At 44.8% G+C, this 17,020-nt stretch overlaps 2 protein-coding genes across 2 annotated transcripts in view; one reads left to right on the top strand and one right to left on the bottom strand.

Annotated features, from left to right (window-relative positions):
• Positions 1-17,020, bottom strand: part of LOC135388451 (cell division cycle 5-like protein) — a 63,124-nt gene that overhangs the window by 17,067 nt on the left and 29,037 nt on the right. Inside the window, exons 9-11 of the mRNA XM_064618022.1 lie at positions 9,499-9,676; positions 6,741-7,039; positions 508-705 (exon numbers count right to left, since the gene is read on the bottom strand). Coding sequence (XP_064474092.1) covers positions 508-705; positions 6,741-7,039; positions 9,499-9,676 — 675 coding nt within the window. The remainder of the gene's footprint in view (positions 1-507; positions 706-6,740; positions 7,040-9,498; positions 9,677-17,020) is intronic.
• Positions 14,824-16,942, top strand: LOC135388453 (uncharacterized). The gene has a single exon (XM_064618026.1). It carries the CDS (start codon positions 15,107-15,109, stop codon positions 16,928-16,930), a length of 1,824 nt encoding a protein of 607 aa, XP_064474096.1. The 5' UTR covers positions 14,824-15,106; the 3' UTR covers positions 16,931-16,942.

A 17,020-nucleotide genomic window follows, 5' to 3' on the forward strand; every position in this document is an offset into this window, starting at 1 on the left:
GCATGAATTTAGTGCACATGTTTATTTACCTGATTTTTACCCCCCGAATTTAGAAAAAAATATTTCCCGAAAACTTCAAGCTCTAGTTATGAATCATATAATTTGGGTAGGTAAGCAATAAAGAAAAGGTGACCATTTAGTTATCCTATGTCAAGATTGTGCTGAGAAAAACAAGGAATTGTCCGAACAGTGTTGTTGAGATGTTACTGCAGTTCCCCCTAGATCAGCCCAGGTCGAATACAAAATCCTACCATACCTCTCACCCTTCTGCTTACCGTCACAGTTGTGTCATGATTCAAGATACAATCTCAAAAATACCTCTTCACAACCACAAAAGGAAACATCACATGTTCAAAGTTCGCTCAACAGGTCGTGATGGATGTGTCGTTATGGGTGACTCCCCACTATAGAGCAACACATGCAGTAGCCAGTTTCAAGGGTCAGTTTGTAACATACAAAACATTCCGAGTGGTGAGGACAGGTGGCAGTTTTGTGTAGGTGACATACCTCTAACCGTTTGTCAAGAGACTCGATGCGGTCTTTCTTGGAGGCAAGGTTGGCCCTTGTGTACCTGTTCTGTGTCGGAAGGAAAAGCACCTGTGCCAGGCACTCGTCCCATACTTGGCTGTAGGCTTCCAAGCTCAGGTCACCATGGCCCATGCCTTTGCGGACCACATCCATTTCAGCGTGCAGGACTGATCTAGCCTGTACAGATACACAGAGTTATTGACCTGTACTTATCATGTGCTTTCTTAGCACATTATTCATCCTTCATAACTTATGCAGAAAAGGTGCCATGGAACAACAGAGTTACAACATGTACGGAGGCACAGTATCAATACTTCCACTTCCCCTTCCCTAAAACTGTCACCACAGCTTACCCACAGGGTCAGCGACTGTCATCAACCTCAACCCCTACCCAGATCCAGAACTTTTTTGCTCTGCATTTGGCGATCAGTAGAAATTAGGACATTATGCCCACCAGATGTAAAAGCGCCACACCTGATCTACAAGTATAATTGTACAAGTACTACAAGTGCAATTGTGTGCCCATTTCAGGACGACGCATGACGCTCTTTGTGCCACTGTGAACGATGACAAAATGAACAAGAGTCAGTGCATCTGAACTACTACAGCCATGCCTGGCTGAAACAATATGATCATAACAGAATTGCACAAAGCTCACTCCTGGAATAAAGGAGAAGATACATTTCGTTTAAGGAGAGCCTCTGCACCAATCCAGTACTGGCTGAATGGACCAAGGGGGACCTCTCTTTGCACATAGGAAGGTCTCCTGAAACTACAGTTATGCCTAACTCTCATAACCAGATCGGAATTCGAACTAACGCCTCAAACAGAATTTACATCTGCTGTGGTGTGAACACTGGATCACAATGCAGATTCACACAGCTTCAGCAATATCATTGCTACAGTTCATGTGGCTGCAAACTAAGTGTACTGAAAACCATCTCCATTGATGAGAAAAAATATATTAATCTGAGTTGCCTCAGCAGACACAAAGCTCCCATAGAAAAGAACTATGCGAAACTCTCCAGTGTTTTTGCAAAACAAAACAAAAAGTGCTATTTGTTCACAAAAAGCACTTTTCTCACCAGAAATTTCGTGGAAGTGAAGAGGCAACATTCTTGTCATAATACTTACCGATGAGGCATAACAGAAACAACAACTTTATTTTAATGATGATTGGGGAAATTCATCACCAGGGGTGATACTCTACCCCAGTGGTTCTCAAACTTTTTTGGCCCGGGGAACCCTTTGGACCTAGCCAGAAGGACGAAGGAACCCCTGTTCCTAAACATCGCAGTACATCAGATATCACGTACATCAGGCCTCCACGAAGAGGTCATGGAGCTTCTCGCTGGCACATTCCAGGCCTACTTCTTTGCCTAGCAAGGGGTCTGTCAACAGGTCAAAGTGCCCATAAACAATGGAAAAGGGGACGTGAACGAACGCCGCAGCTGTGGTGCACGCGCTTCTGGCCTGCGAAGTGAGCTTGGGCGGGGGAATTCAAGTTCTGTGAATGGATAGGGGCCGAGGCAGCAGCCTTCTCGCGGAACCCAGGAAGGCAGCTCGCGGAACCCCTGTGTTCCGTGGAACCCAGTTTGAGAACCACTGCTCTACCCTATTGCTGGCAGTAAAGTGGTGGAATGGAATAGTGAGTCACTTCACAATGAATATCGAAGTCCTACGGTCTCCAAAAATGTTTAGAAGTTCTGTAAGGTTGGAGCATTCTGGATTTGTCCATGGACCAAGCAATTTTGACATAGTGAGAGGGTGAGAGTTCAGCTGATTCCGAGAATCTGAAAGTGCGGTTCAGAAAGGTATGTAGTGAAGAAGGATGTGCTCTAGATCTTCCACATCACAGCAGTGACAGCATCTGGAAGAGCCAAAATGTCTCAAGCGATAATGCCACTGAGATGTAAAAGCCACATTAAGTCGCATGCAATAAATTAAGGCAGCGTGTCTTGACTAGTGGCGTTCAGAGGTATCCAGGAAAAGAAAAAGTGTTGGATCAACTCTTGCAAGCATAAGGAGTGGGGGAAGAGAATGTTAGCTGTCAAGTGGCAGGAAGCCAGGTGTGCCATTGGTTGTCGAAGAATGGAACGACCGTCTCTTTCCAGTCAGGGTGTCTACCAAATTGCAGCCTTCAAATTCCCTGATTTTTCCAGGATTTCACTGACTATTTCAAGCAAATGCCCTGACAAAAACAAACGGGAACTTGCTGCATGCTCCTACGTTTTGATTCATATCCCTAAAAAAACAGACCATTTATTAAGTATATATTAGTGAGGGTCTATCCTGCTTTTCTGCCTCAGAGCTTGTCGTATTGGCAAACTGCTACTCACGGCAATAATGCTGCGGCATCGCCGCTCAACCACCAGTCGGCACACGCGATTGATCACAGCGCTTGTCTGCGGTTTTCCCTGACTTCAGTTGCTTTTTGGCCAAATTCCCTGACAATCCCCTGACTTTTCCAGTCACATCAAAACTCCCTGACAATGCCCTCTTTTCCAGGTTGGTAGACACCCTGCCAGTAGTGCAATACTCGTTCTTCTCCTAGATAAGAGAACTGCTGTAAAACGCCGATCCAGAAATGCAATACAGTTGACACGCGTTAACATGACAGTCATTAGTATGACATCCTCCGTTGATGACCACTTTTCTGCGACACCGTTTGTTCCCAATGTGGGTCCCGTGTAAAGGCCCCTCATTATTATGACAACTCGATAATCCGACTATGACCAACACTTGGGGGGAGGAACTGGGAAGAACGAGTGTATTCTTCCCCCGTTTTTGTGACCGTCCACCACGGAGTCCCCATCCTCATGACGACGCCAGATAAACAGACGCTGCAAGCGTGGGGATGCGGCGCGCCAAACTGGAAATGAGCGGAAGCGCTACGACGCAGAACCAAGGAGCAACCAACCGAAGCGTCACTTCATGGAGTTGCGTTGCACCGTTTGGCGCCACGGTCGGCGGGGCCTCGGAAATGAGAGATTTTTCAAACTCGGTAGCATAAAAAATTATAGGATGTGGGAGGTGTGACTTTCCGTGTATTCACACGAGCGACATCCTCACGGAAGATTCTAGTGGAAGAAAAAGCGACAACACTGCTCACAGGGCCGAAGTTCCGTCCCGTGTGATGTTGAGCATTCACACGGTGCGGAATATCGGGAATGGCGTACTGCGCACTTAGCAGACGACACCAGCAGCATGTTTTCCTGTCGTCTGCTACGGAATATCTTGTGGCTGTGTAGCAGAATATTCCCCACGGTTAGCGGTGTGCATGAAGACACGACGTTAAATGCTCGCGCTCACGTGACAGCCGAAAGCTATGACGCTTTTCGCATCTTCCGCTTCTGGGGGAATGTCGCTCGTGTGAATACACGGTTTGTGCATGAAGTGTGTGGAGCGAGACATACAGAGCCTGCCAGAGACAACGTTCTATCCGTGTGGTTTCTCAACCCCTTTAAGCCTGACCCACATGGAAGGATTTTGCTCACGACACGCGTGCGTCGGCACCGGCACAACAAAGTTTTGAGATGCATGCGCGGATATTTTCCATGCAACGAAAGAAGAGCTGAACACAAACATTGCGGGAACAATCACACATGATAAGCACAGTCAAACAATATTGGCAAGAATCGCAGTTTTACTGCGCTAATGAATCAGGAGGTTCCAAACCATGCAATACCTCCAGGAACTCACACGTGATGTCTGTTGTGGGAGCACAGTGAAACCGTGCAGCTTCTCGCCTACATGACAAATGCTGAAGGCATTGTCAGTGCAAGAAGAGAGCAGTTGCTGCCTTCCTTTTCTTTCTGAGATGTGCCCATAATTAAACCATCCCACGTTCTGAACATGCCATTGCCCTTTACTTCCATTCTGTCTGTTTTACCAGCACTTATAACACCAGCACCGGGGTTCACTGTCCATGAAAGATTTTTCAAGCGCAGTTTTCAGCTTTTCTCATGAGAACATCACACTGTTTCATCGTAAAAATAATTTGACTGCACATATGCATACAGGCATGTATGTCTTATGCTAAGCCAATACATTAATACGCTAGACTCTCGTTAATTCGAACTCGAGGGGGCTGGATATTTGTTTCGAATAAAGCGGAGTTCGAACTAACGGGAGACGCTCTGCTGGAAGTGGGCTTGGGCGCAGGGAGCGAATGCAGACGTGTTGGGACGCACTTCGAGTCGTGTTGTACATTTGCGGTACCGGTGTCACTTTAAGACGCATTTATATTGGTGTAATTTAAATCTTTACTGTTGCCATACTCATCATGTTATGTTCCTGATGCCTATCCGATGTTACAGCGGAGAAAGCTGCCAGAGCGCCGTGGCTGTTACGACTTTGAAGGAAATACAAGACTCATATGATCACAAGAATTCCCTTACAGAGATTATGAAGCAAGTTAGGGTTGAAAGCAGTCAGTAATTCACTCTTGCAACTGTTTCCTAGAGCAGGACTGTTGGCATCGCTTTCGATCTGGCCGTAGGTTCAAACACAGTGTCCGCATTTTCCTCAGAAGAAAAAATAGCGTGATGTCATATCCAGCGCTGATGCTACATCAGATGCACTTGGTAAAGGCACTGGTTCACGCTCCACTACGCACCTGATAGAAAGGTAGAAAATAACTTTGGCGAATGCCAGCATGGGGTTGCCGTGCGATGGTTACCAACATTTTCAAAATTTTTCCTGATAAGATTTTGAGATGCCCGAAGTTCGTCTCGAAAACCTTTTGATATACGCGGTGATAAATGCCTGGTAAGTATGGGAGATAATTCTGCAACGCAAGAAACCTTCGACTTAACCGATTTTTCGAGATATCCGAGTTCCAGTTAACGAGGTTCTACTGTATTTGAGAAGGGCTATGTACACCGGGGGAGAGGGCCACGATTGCCATTACAAGCAGTGTGTTCCTTTCTTATGTGCCAAGAGTAGAAAAAATAGGAGGATATTGTTGATGCTCATTGACAATTCAACGGTTCATAAGGCTAAACTTGCACAAATTAATCACAATGTACTGTCTCGTTCAGTGAAGCAGATATGCAGAGACAGTATTCTGACCTGATCACAAATAAAAATAAAAAATATTGTCAGGAAAATGGTTATTTTTGCAACTTACTAAAAATTTGAACTGTACGATAGTTCTAGGGCTGTGCAAATATTCAAAACATTAGATGTTTGTGCCAAATAACGGTATTGCGCTATTCATATTTAAACCGAACAACACTTTATCGAATACTGGAATATATTCGAAATTCTGCAAGCTGGCTTCATCTCATGCGTCTGAGCATTAGGCAAAGCATACATTACACTTTCGCGACTCAAACGTATCCTGCAAGGTGGCTTCACCTTATGCCTCTGAGTATTAGGTGAAACCTAGTTTACACGTCTGCCAGTGCTGCCGGGTTGCAAGCATGGTTTAAAAGTGCGATTTGAGGGATCCCTGAAAACTGCCACTTTTGAGAAATATTTTAGCAAATGTTGGCAGGGAAGTTGAAGTTATTTTGAGCTTTAGCTGGACCAGCTATGACATCATAGAAAAAGGGATTTCATCACATGGTCGACTACGTTATGTCTGGGTACTAGACTCCATCCAGAACTACAATTTTCAGGACAATTCTAGCACAAATGTGTTCATCAATGAGATATGTGAAACACTAATCAAAGATAACATTTAGGGGGGTGTGCAAACTTTTTCCCTTACAGATGATGGAAACAGGTACCTGAGGAAGCGTGGACCTCCACGCGAAAGCTTGTACAAATTAAACTTAAACAAAAATCTTCAGTGTCGGTTTCTGTATTTTGTTTATGTGATCTACAAGGCTTGACTCCCCTCTTCGTATATGTTTCAGGTGATGGAAAGTTAGATTTTCCTGGTGTAGCAAAGCTAGCCAGGACATAGTCTGGAGTCAGAGTTTCACAAACTAAAACAGAGCACCTGGTTTCAATGCAGACTTTTGCTTACTATTCAGCAATAAGCACACACTTGTGCGTGGCATTCGACATTACTCCATTAGCTACTATTCGAAGATTTTACTATTTGATTCGTATTTGATTCGGACCCAAAAATCACTATTCACACAGCCCTAGATAATTTGCCTCAATTGCAGGCTCCTAGGAATCCGAATACCCCGTCAGCGACTAAAAATGCCATATGCAAATTTGTATAGCTTCCTAGGCTTGTGTGATATTCAACTAACCGCTTCCAAGTCCTCAGAGGTGTATTTTTCGTAGGGGTGTTTCTCCAGGTATGCCAAGTGCTGCGCCTCTTCCATGCCGCCTGCACCCTTGCGAGATCCAGCAACAGTGGAAGGTGGCCTGTGCAGGGCATCGTGGTGCTGCATCACAAGCATCTCCTGTTTAATAAGCTCTTCGGCTCGCTGAAGCTCCGTTAGAGGAGGTTCCGTCTGTGGTGGTCGCAACACAGATGCGTTCACATCTTGAGGGCGTGGCAGATCACGTTGGAGCACTTGCGACAACAGCTTGTGTTCCGCTTCCACTGCAGAAGAGATTTATCTGTTATAAGTCCTACTCGCATTACTTTTCTAGACAAAAAGGAAGTTCTCCCAAGCTAACAATAACAAAAGTGAAAAAGCTCTTGCACTTGAGGACAAAAACAAAATGCTTCGAATGCTTTGAGGATGCGTGATGGAATGAAGGTAACAAAAAATGTTGACTCCTCGGTGAGGCATGAAATCAGGAGAGACTAGATTACTGGTGATTGCTCAGACTAGAAGTGGAACAAGTACATCCTCATTCATCGTGTACAGCGAGGCATCATCTGATGTGTAAACAACTCATGGTAAAGAAAACTAGGCAAGTTCATGGTCCCCAACCCTAATGACCACGAAGTGGAGAGAGAAGGCATGCAATTGTTCAGTCATTATACAGGGTGTCCCAGAAAATGCATAATTGAGTTTTACTTAAAAAACTACGCCACATAGAATCATGCGGACAACGGCATTTGTCCGGCAACAGCCCTTATACATAGGGCCAAAAGTTTTCGGGTTTAACCCTATTTCTCCCCGTTTGTACCCCCGAGTGCAATTATCAGACTTCGGGTTAAACCCGATATTTGCGCGCCGACGATGTCAGTAAAACCAGAGAAATCGGCCAAACATAGAACATAGAGGAGGGCGCGAGCTAACCGGCCAGTCTCAATCCGTGTCGAGCCGAGCGACGAGTCAATCCAATCCAACATCTGATTTGCGCATGCGCACCAAGCGGCGGGCTTTCTGCGTTCTCCCCGGTTGTGGATGCGTCCGTGTCGGACGCTTTCGGTCACACTTATCACACAAACTTCGTTCAGTTTCGCAACATGCACCTTTGTGTGACGCCTATTCTTGAGATCAAAGCCGCTGTCCTGATGGGCAGACCAAAGAAGACAGCCCACGACTGGGCGAGGGAGTACTCAGATCTTGAGGTTAAGAAGAAGGCGCGCCTGGACGCTTTTCAGGACTCCGGTGAAACACCTGCGGAATTCACGTTGATCTGCAAGTGCTGCTGCCTGGAGATTTTGCCAGATCCAGCAAAAAAGCCTTATGATTGCATCAGAGAGCACGTGGCGTCGGCACGGCATGGTAAATTGAAAGCAGACTTCGAGAAGGCCGAGCAGGCGAAAACGAAACAACAAACCATCTTCGACATTATGGTAAGACAGTGGAGCAAGGAAAAAGAATCAGAAGGTGCAATACACGATTTTGTGCGCGCTGTCTGCTTTGCAGGAATAAGTCTGGAGCATGCAGACGGTGAACTTGGGCACTCAACTGAACTTGAGTTCGAATCATACCAGAGCTTCTTTTCACTTGTAACTGACCCTGCATCTGTGCAAGAAGAACTTTGTCAGTACCTAAAAGAAGACATCCCAACAAATGATGGCCTGGGCATCATGGAATATTGCGTGAAGAACACAAAGTACCCTAATCTGAGGTCAGCAGCTCTGAGCTTACTGTGTATCCCCAATGGGAGTTGTGACGTTGAGTGCACCTTCAGCCAGCTGCATTACGTTCAGAGGCCCGACCGTTCGTCAGTGGGTGCAGAGACATTGAGGATGGCAATGATGCTGTATGTTAACAAAGGATGGTAACTACAGATGACATCATATTAACAATTGCACCTTCATTCCTTTCAATTTTTAAAACATTTTGAGAGAGTACATGTGTTACCATGTCATAGCTGTGTTGTAAGGTTTTGCTGTTGTATTAGAAGCATTGAAGTGATGCATTTAAGAAAGAATTCCTTTTCTGGTTGCGCACTACATATTAATAGTATAAGAATCCTTCCACTGTACCGATACAAAATAAAGCTTTTGGACTGGAAAATGCATCCTGCTGTCAGTCACCTGAATTTGCATGAATTTGGCCATCCAATATATAGCACCCGATTTTTACACCCCAAATTGAGAAAAAGTATTTCCCAAAACCTTATCGTCCTAATATAAGACCCGATTTCTCTCTGCACCACAATGCACTGGCACAGTGCAAAGAATTTCACCTGATATTTGCAGGAATTTAGGGTATAAACGTATTTCCCGATTTTTACTCCCCGAATCTGAAAAAGAGTAAAACCCGAAAACTTCTGGCCCTACTTACACACCGATATCTCTCGTATAACAATCTAATTCGTGATAACTGCCAACATTGTTATACGTCGGTTTTACTTAAACATATTTCATAAAAATATAATTTCATGAATTTGGCACAAGGTTTTCTTTCTTCTCCAGAGTCAAACAATGGTGCTCATACTCAGCGAGGAAGAAAATTATGACGACCTGCATCACACTACCTGAAAGCAGTGGGGGAACTTTTGTAGAATAGATGTGTTTGCAATAAGACCAGGCATCTGGTAGAACGTGAAACACATACACATGTGGCCATATGAGTTTTCAGGTGCCAAGACTCATTATGAATTCTGTTATGTGATAGAGTAAACATACAGTGGTTACTGCCATGTACTCACACTTCCTGAGTCTTTCCTGTTCCTCCAAGGCATCTATCTCTGCTTGATCTTCGACAAGCCTTTCTTCAACTACTGTCTCATCCATTGATGGATCATCTTCAGGAACCACGATCTCATAGTCATTTTTGGGGGCTGGCAGCGACGACAACGCCTTCAACAACTGCTGCTTCGTTTCTTTCTAGATGTAAGAAGTAAAAAGCAAATACAACTGTTTCAATAATCTTCAAATAAGTGACAGTGTCCCTTCCTGTATCTCTCTTGCCATGTGTAACATGAAGCAAAAGTTGCTTCCTGGCTCTCAAATAATCAATACAGGTAGCGTGACAATTGTCACTTCCTTTGATCCGGAAGCATGAAAACTATAGTGCCCATGAGAATGAGATGAGAAATACAAAGCATTTTTCCTTGTCTACAATGATTACATCTAACCTGCAATCTTTCAGGCAAAGTCAGAACAAGACATTCAAACCACATGTCAGGTGACTGTACATCTACTTCGACGACCAAATACTAGACTCACTTTACTGCTTGATGTCATAGTGATCCAGTGGCACTGCTGTCCTGTTTGGTGGGCAAAAATTGTGCTATCGCGTCACTGGGTGTTTACGGTTGTTCTTAAAGGCACGTCGGAAAGTGGTTTAGCTATTGGACGTGCTACGCAGTACAAAAAGGTCAAATACGCCGTACACACCATACTGTTTCCTACTCCCTTTTGCCCACCAGCAACGTCTGCTCTATGCACATGCACAGATGTGCCTTCATGTTTAGAAACAGAAGTGGGCCTATACAGAAAGTGCTTTCAGAATGTTCTGGAAGTTCCCTCTAATTATTACTGTCAAAGGTTACGGCCCAAACAATTTATGCAGTACACCCCACACTACGATTTCTCATTTACGATTTCTTTTTAATAGGGGTGCGCGAATCCGAATATTTTAAGTGGAATCGAATATCGAATCGAGTGGAGGAAAAAATTCCGAATACCGAATTGAATATTCGTTCAAAATTTACAATATGTAACTAAAAGTTTCCATTTTGTAGCCCATGGCTTTAGTGCAATTTTTCTGGCATTAACTGTCACAAGAGAGACATGCAATTCTGCTAAAAGCCCCTACTCTTTAATTTTACACGAGAGTGCTTCCTGCTTTTCAGGTGAGCCTACACTTGCTGGAGTACTGGAGTGGTTACCTTCATTTCAAAATTTTATGTCAGGCAGTAGCACGTTATACGGATGATGTTGTAATTGTTTCAGACAACCACAGGCCATTTCTGAAACAAACGAATTGACATCCTGCCTCAGCTTTGCCATGAACACCCTTTAGTTTCTTTGCACTCGCCCTAGGAAGTTGCACTACTGAAATTTTAGACGTAAAGAACATCTTTAAGACCCCTTCTTGTTCGTGAGATGTAGTCATTATTCGAGAGTCCTAACTTTTTAAAGGCAACCTCACAGACATTAAATCAAAGTCCCTCGTCGGCACCGTTAAACTGCATGTGGGAGGGGCGCCACCCCTCTCACAGACGATGTCTACAAAACTAACTTTGGATAACTTTATCTTAAACTAAACAATGTCCCACCTGTGTTGGTCCTGCAGCAAGAGCAATTTCGTAAAGGAGGCTTCACCTCATGCACGGAAGCATCAGGTGAAGCCCACTTTCGGGTTGCGTCGTTCATATTCGTGGAATAGTCGAATATTCGAAAAATCGAATATATTGGATATTCGATTCGCGAATCGAATAGTTCGAGCGTTTGATATTCGATTCGAATTAGAGAACTCGAATATTCACACACCCCTACTTTTTAACCAACCGTTTGGCAAGCAAGCATGGTAGAGTAAGCTAAGATGTGCTTGATGTACAGTGCAATCCCGTTACAATTCTAAATCTCTTGTTTCAAACTTCCAGATAATTCCGACTGGGTCTCAGGTCCTGTCAAAGTCATGTGTATTTGAATGGGGGAGAACACCCTGTAATTCGAACACATGAACATGTACCTACAACACTTTATTTGAACGAGATTACCCGGCTGCATCTGACTCCCGATTATGAATCAGCCAGGAAGCGACCAGTCAGGTGCTGCTGGCATGTCAGGTATATGTTTACTTGTTAGGTTTACTTATTACTTGTAAGGTCATTATTAAAAGATGGTATTTGTGCCAGAGGAACGAGGAAGAAATCACATAAATGGACTGCGCAAACACACGGAATGATACAGCGTGCTCATGGTCAGCAAAGCAAGAAGTTTTGATGTTTTAAGGGGACCCTCCATCCTCCACTTTTTTGGGGGGTACCCTCCATTAAGGGGACTCCTCCACCCTTTTGGCAACAAAGCCAACAAAAAGGCGTGGATGACAGCCGATATTTTCTCGAATTGGGTTGGCGATATTCACGTTCGGTGATTGGGTTGGGCTCAACATCGCAAACAATGTTGATTGAGATGCGGCTGAAGAGATGAATGCAAGCACATATAACAGATTATTTTTAGGGCCCTCAGTTATAGGGTTTTATTTTTTGTGAAAATCGTGGGGGGGGGGGGGTAAATATCGGGTTTAAAGGTATCGGGGAAAGGAAGGAAAGGAAGTTTCTGTATTTTGTTTAGTGAAGTTAGGTTAGATTAATAGGGCCATGACCGCTTTGATAATGAAGTTGGGAGTGCGAGGCAAGCTGCCACAGCCGCACTAATCTAGCCTAATATATCACTAAACAAAGTGTATGATGTCATAGGTTAAAGATGGCTTCCCCGTAACACAAATAAATGAATCGAAAAGTTCCGCTAAATCTACAAACGTACAGCAACACTAAGCATTCGTTGAAGTGGGCTTGACCGCAATACACGGAAGCGTTAGGTGAAGCCAACTTTCAAATGGTGACGCCTACCGAAGGAACATTTTTCACGCTAGAAATCCGACCTGCATGCAAGCGTCCACAAATCCAAACCCGACGTGTTTTGTTTACTGCACCAGTAAGACGCGGCGCGGTCGGGAGCAAGTCGGGAGCGGTCGCGCGATTGCTGTAGTTCGCGCGTGTGCGGCTCAAGTCCTTGGTTTGCACTTTCGCAAGCCCGGTTGACGGGTTTTATCGGGTTAAACCCGAACTATTTTGAAGTAAATCGGGGGGTAAAAACGGGCTTTATCGGGTTTTACCCGAAAACTGAGGGCCCTAATTATTTTCCACTATAAGGTGTTTGATGTGTAAATAAATACTATACTGTAAACCTATTTTTATTCGCGATGTATTAACCTTCGCGAATTTCGCACCTGGTAAAAATCTCGAAAAACTGTACTCATGAACACAAGTGTGACGTTTATCGCGCGAAATGAAACAGCCCTAGAATCGCGAGATTAAATAGTCACAAATAACTTTGTGCTGACTAACTGATACAACTGAATAACTGAACTACATAACTGAATGCTAGATTCGCAAAAATTGATACATCGCGAATAAAAGTACGTTTACAGTACACATACCTAGTGTTTCACGAAAGTCCCCCAGCTGAATAATACGTGAACAGGTGATGCCATTGAAGGAATTTCTGTTTGGTAAAGATCCTCGGGACATCGGCCATGAACTGAGTAGTGAGCGTCTCATTTTCATACGCTCATTAATTAAATAAACATTCTAACTATTCAATTTTACTTTGCACGCATATGGAGCCTCTGTTTTACGCATCAGGACCTTCAACGGAAAATATTCCAAGAAAAAAAAGTCGACACTTAGTGATTTTTCTGAGTAATGAATCGGTTTCAGTTTACAAATTTCTTGTGCGGAGCAGTGCACCAATGGGCTCTTTGAATCAGGTATACGGCTGTCAATTTCGTGTTCATCCGCCTGGTTCACAGACAGGGGCAACGGAAGATTAGGAACAGCCGCAAGACACGCTTTGGTACTCCTTCTTAAAGCAACTGGTAAACAGCGCTGGCAGTTCTGTCGTTCTGTAGGTGAGATAGCATGCTCTTATGGTGGGTGATGACGAATGCACCTCGAGCGCTGTGAACCATCAAACCCTAATTACCAACGGGACAATGACAGTAACGTGAAGTGTACTTTAGCTAACTCTGGTAGAATGTCAATAACGATACCTCGCTTCAGTATTATTCACAAATTTCGAATACTGAAAATAGGCTGCTAATAGCATTTGAATAGCATCTGAGATATTGTTTAATATTACAAATTTCTAGGGGTGTGCGAATATTCGAAATTTCGAATACGAATCGAATATTAAATTTGAATTATTCGTATTCGAATCAAGGGCTAAGTATTCTAAAATTTTTGAATATTCGAAACCGTTTTTGGGCATATCGGAGATAAAAAAAAATTACAAAATATAAAGCTCGAAGTCATCGCAAGAGAACGGCACTCCGTGCACCCCAACTGTCGACCAACTTTGCAAGCGGGCACGACACACGGTGGGGAATGCATTTGACAACTTTGCAAACTCAGACGAAGTGTTTGAACCAGAAAGAGAAATTGAAGGATATGCAAATGATGTGCTGTTGAAAAGGGACTTGAGTCCCTGTCAGTGGTGGCAGACGACAGGTCGATTCAGCTACCCACACCTTGCACAACTTTGCTACCGTTACTTGGCGATCCCAGCTACCTCCGTGCCAAGTGAGAGGGCATTCTCTGCTGCCGGGGCTGTGGTGTGTGCATGAAGGGAATGTCTGTTGCCTGAGCACGTGGAACAGCTAGTCTTTCTTCATAATAATTTGTGAAATTTCAACTTCTTTTGTGTTGTGTGTGTTGAACTTGCAAGTTTGAGCCCCAAAACAGGGCTACGGTCAATTGACAATTACTAGTCACTTCATTTAGTTTCTTTTACAATGCATGGAAAATTTGAAAGTTCCACAGTCCATGAAAATAAAAACACGATCGTTACTTGATAACAATTGCTTTTGTCTACTATGCTCCATGCATGTGCAAATACTGTATGCCGATGATTCGATATTCGATTCGATATTCGATTCGATGTTTGACCAAAATTATTCGTATTCGATTCGAAATCAGAAATGCACATCCCTACAAATTTCAAATATTCACAGAGCTCTAGATGTCACACTACTTAGCGAATGCGTCACTACACCTTCGCAAACCGATACTGGTACAGAGCCCCAACAGCTGAGGCATATAGTATACAGCCAGACCCAATAGCTCTCGCAAAATCTGTATCAAAATAGGTAATCCTGTGCACGGGGCGATCCTTGCCTTTTCATTGGTCGGACACCGTCGCCGTGTTCTGACAGGTTACTGGAATTTGAAGATGGGAACATTCAAACTATATGTAAGGCCACCCGTTTTCCGCGATTCCGCGAAAATGCGCGGAATTGCGACTTTGCCGCGGAATACAAGATTCCGCGTGAAATCCCGCGGAATTCCGCTTTTTTGCCGTAAATTCGATTTCAGCCGGATCGACTTCCCGCATCCTGCGCCATTTTTTGTCTTAACTTCAGAAAATGAACGCCACAAATGTTCCCGGAATTCAAAACGCGTGCCTGCGCGCGCCCGCGGTGGCAAGGGGCAAGGAGCAACACCGGCGGCGCGCGCGGTACATCGACGAAACTTTACTTTCGTTTCTGCCATCTCGCTCTGTTGTTTTCGAGTGCGAAGTGTGGAAATGTCTAAGCGGTCCCATCTGGGAAACAAAGATGCCAAACAACGGGTACGTGAGTACGGCACGGAGGACTTTTACGAAGACGGCGGTTTACTTTTCTGCCGGCCTTGCGCGAAAACTATTGACCACCAACGCAAGTCTACGATTGACGACCACATCAGAAGCAGCAGCCACCGGAAAAATGTCGGAAAAGCAAAAGTAGACCCAACGGCGTCTGGATCGGGGCTGCAAAAACGGACCAGGCTGCAAACTTTAGAAACCGTTTTAACGGCAAAAGAGGCAAGGGAGGACCTGGTGCTCGAATTCTTGGACATGCTTGTGTCGGCCAACATTCCAATAGAAAAGACTGACCATCCGAAAGTGCGCACGTTCTTGCAGAAGCGGGTTACAAATGGGGGATCAGTCCCTTTGGCCAAAAATCTTCGGAACAGGCTTCCAGAACTTTTCGCTAAACATCAGTCGGCACTAAAAGGCATGTTCAGCGGTGCCACTGTATCGGTCGTCATCGACGAAACGACCGACGATCGAGCGAAATCCGTTGTGAACGTACTGTTCGTTAAGGCGTCATCAACTGGCGACTCTTTGCAACCAGTCCTTGTGGACGTGACGTTCACAAATGAGGTGAACGCCGCAGTAATCGGCCGGATCGTCGTCAAGGCACTCACGACGTACGGTGTTGAGTTCGAAGACGTAACCGCGCTTGTCACCGACAGCGCGTCATATATGAAGAAAGCATTTCGCGAATGCATCCAACCACTGTGCTCCAACGCCGTCCACGTGACGTGTGTCGCGCATGGTGTCAATCTGATCGGCGCGACTATGTACAAATCATTTCCCCTCGTGGACAAGTACGTTGGGGATATGAAGAAGGCTTTTCGACTTTCTAGCGGAAAGCGCGCACTGTTCAAGGCTCATCTGCAAGAATGTGGTGTGGAAAACCCCAGGGCGCCACCAGCCCCTGTGAAAACCAGATGGAATTCATGGATTGAGGCTGTGGAGCTCCACTCTGAGTACTTTGAGCACTACCCCTCTCTTTTGGAAAAAGTACAAGAAAGGTATGGAGATGCTGCTGGAGTAGACAGTTTAGTTTCCATGATGCAAGAAATATATACAGAGCTTAAGTACACCACTCGGTGTATTGCCATTTTTGGCAAAAAGGTGGCCAGCCTGTTGAAGGCTGCAGAAGGTCAGGAAGTGGCTGCACACAAGGTGTACAATGCCTTGTTTGCACTCTGGGGATACCTTAAAGCAGCATCTTTGGAAGATTACGGCGCCCTTATGAGGCAAGAGGGTGTGCAAGATGATGAAGCTGCTTATGTAGGAGAACAAATAAGAAGCGGAATGTGCCAGGCTGCCCGCAAAGCACAAGAGCTCTTGGAAAAAAGTGACACCTGGAAATTTTTCAAGAGTATGAGGGCCCTAGACCCGCTGCAACTAAAGTCAATGTCACATGAACTTTGTGACTATGAGAACATCCCGGGTATAGGAAGAGATGCTGGAAACCTAGCAGCTGAGTGGTTGCTGTATATCAACACTGCAAAAGACTGCAAGTCTTCTGACCGTGACCTGGCCCCATCTGTCTCGAAGCAAGTCGACCCACCGCCACAGCCCTTTGACATCATTGGCTTTTGGGATGGCATGAAGACACTGACGCCGGCACTGGCATCAATTGCAGTCAAGTACCTGTGTGTACCCATAAACTCTGTTGATGCAGAGAGATCATTCAGCAGATATAAGATGATTGTCAGTGATAAACGTCATTCTCTGTCAGATGAGAATACGAAGTACCATCTCATGCTTAGCCACAACAGCTTTTTAATGCTGTAGCTTCTTTCTGTATCTTGGGGGCCCAATAAAGATCTTTCTGTTTGAACTCAACACTGTTGAGCACGCACCGCAGAAAAACGCAGAATTCAC

Source organism: Ornithodoros turicata, chromosome 3, assembly GCF_037126465.1.
Source record: "Ornithodoros turicata isolate Travis chromosome 3, ASM3712646v1, whole genome shotgun sequence".
Classification (NCBI taxonomy): domain Eukaryota; kingdom Metazoa; phylum Arthropoda; class Arachnida; order Ixodida; family Argasidae; genus Ornithodoros; species Ornithodoros turicata.